The sequence below is a fragment of the Wasmannia auropunctata genome, unplaced genomic scaffold, assembly GCF_000956235.1.
Source record: "Wasmannia auropunctata unplaced genomic scaffold, wasmannia.A_1.0 LD287948.1, whole genome shotgun sequence".
In the NCBI taxonomy this organism is placed as follows: Eukaryota; Metazoa; Arthropoda; class Insecta; order Hymenoptera; family Formicidae; genus Wasmannia; species Wasmannia auropunctata.
Window position 1 is genome coordinate 11,898 of NW_012074942.1, and position 2,131 is coordinate 14,028.

Consider the following 2,131-nt stretch of genomic DNA (forward strand, 5'->3'; position numbering starts at 1 on the left):
AAACGTTAAAAAAATATTCCTTCAAATGTTAAAATAAAAGTTTTTTTAAATAAAAAAGGGAAATTTAACCTAAATGTTTTTAAAAATGTCTTTTATATAATTTTAAAAACATTTATAAAAACATAATCTACTGATTGGGTCTCATTGTAGATGGCTTTTTAGTAATTAATAAACAACACTGCCATATTCTTGATTGGATTTTTTGCACACTGGAATTTTTTACCCAGACAGTACACTTTCGGTTACTGTAGTAACTATTTAAACTGTGCTTATGCAATAAAAATGAATCTTCTTCCTCCTCCTGTTGATTGGATTAATAAATATTTTAATAGAGAATTTAGATTGTATTAATTTTAATAACAGATTTATAATCGACTTATATACTCAATAGAAATTTTAAATGAATGACCTTTATTAGATCTTTACATTTAATTTTTTAATTATGTTTTGAATATTAAATTATATATTAATTTATAATTATTTTCTAATTTAGAAATTAGAAGAATTTTAAATAAACATTGTTTCACTTTAATTAATTTAATTCAAGAATGAAATTATTTTTTTATGTAGAAACACATCGTTGCTTGTCAGACAAACGTTACTTCATTATTGCAAAGATGGGAAAGATATATGAGCGTCGTCTGGAACAGCCAACGCCAAATGTATCTGTGGGAGAAGTCATATTGAACAAATTGCGCGAGAACGGCAATCGTGTTTATGCAGTATGTGTTATAATTACGAAATCGAGTAGCGTTTATTAATACTAACAGTAGCGATTATTAATTATAGGTCGATTGTTTACGCGAGATAATAACAAAGCGCGCAAAAGCAACAAAAATTTTTTTAAAATTTTATCGGCACTAATCGCCGGATACGAAATTTACGAGTTTCCTCTCTGAGTTTTCCCTATCGCATTTTTATGTTAATTTCCTTTTAAATTCCAAGTACTAGCATTTTAAAAAATATTTTCTAATAAGACAAGACATTAAGAAAAACGATATTTAATCAATTTTATATTATACAGTCATACAGTTTTTGTAATTATATTATTAAATACAATTGCAATTTTTAAATACATTTGTATTTTACATTTAAATTTTAGTGTAAGATTTTTGTAATATGTTTAATTAAAATTTCACAACATATTTTAACGTGTATTAAAAGAATCGAGTAATACAGCATGTAAAAGTGAATTAAAAAAATTATTTTTTATATTTTTTATATTTTATATATTTTTTTCTAGAATATCTTATGATTATATTGATTCTATACAATTTTAAAGAAAGTATCATTTTCTTGTAGATAGATGGACAAACCGGCAATCGAATGACATATAGAGAACTACTTCAGAAAAGCGTGAAGTTAGCAAATTTTTTACAAAAGTATGGAATAACAATTGGGGACAGAATTGGCATCGCAACTGAAAATCGATTGAATTGGTTAATACCAGTTTACGCGAGCTATTATCTCGGTGCTATAGTTGCACCGTACAGTCCTATTTACACAGAATGTAAGTAAAAGTACTTATTATTATATATGTAATTACTATTGTATATTTATAATATATAGTAACTTAATTATGAATATATGGTTACAGTAATTATTAATACAATATCTGTCGAGTTTGAACGCCAATTCATTTCAAGTATTTATCATTTAGATGAATTCCGGCACATATTAAACATCGCGAAACCGCGTATTGTTTTCGTATCTCAGCGTACCGAAAATATCTTTGCTAAGATCCTACCGAAATTATCCTGGAAAATGGAATTAATACAGTTGGATGATCAACCGCTCACAAATGTCCGTACTTTGACGACTATCTTAAATAATGAATCGGATGCTGACTATATAAGATACAAGCCTGCAGCTATTGATGATCCCAGTCGGCATCCGTTAGTTATTCTCTACTCAAGTGGCACCACGGGATTGCCGAAAGGAGTGGCGTTGTCTCATAAAAATCTAATGGCGGTTTTAACAAAAATTAGGCAAGTTTTACATATATGTCATTTTTTAAGCATTAGTTAAAACATTTTTAAATGGCAAATAAAATTAATATGCATTTGATTAAAAATGTAGGCATTAAATGTTTAATTTAAAAAGAGATTTTAATTTAACACAAAATATAATA

The 2,131-nt window shown here is 26.9% G+C and overlaps 1 protein-coding gene across 1 annotated transcript; it reads left to right on the plus strand.

Annotated features, from left to right (window-relative positions):
- Positions 1-568: 568 nt before the first annotated feature.
- LOC105461451 (luciferin 4-monooxygenase-like) lies at positions 569-2,035 on the plus strand. The gene is made up of 3 exons (XM_011707946.1): positions 569-722; positions 1,303-1,510; positions 1,661-2,035. Exons 1-3 carry the CDS (start codon positions 618-620, stop codon positions 2,026-2,028), a joined length of 681 nt encoding a protein of 226 aa, XP_011706248.1. The 5' UTR covers positions 569-617; the 3' UTR covers positions 2,029-2,035.
- Positions 2,036-2,131: the final 96 nt, after the last annotated feature.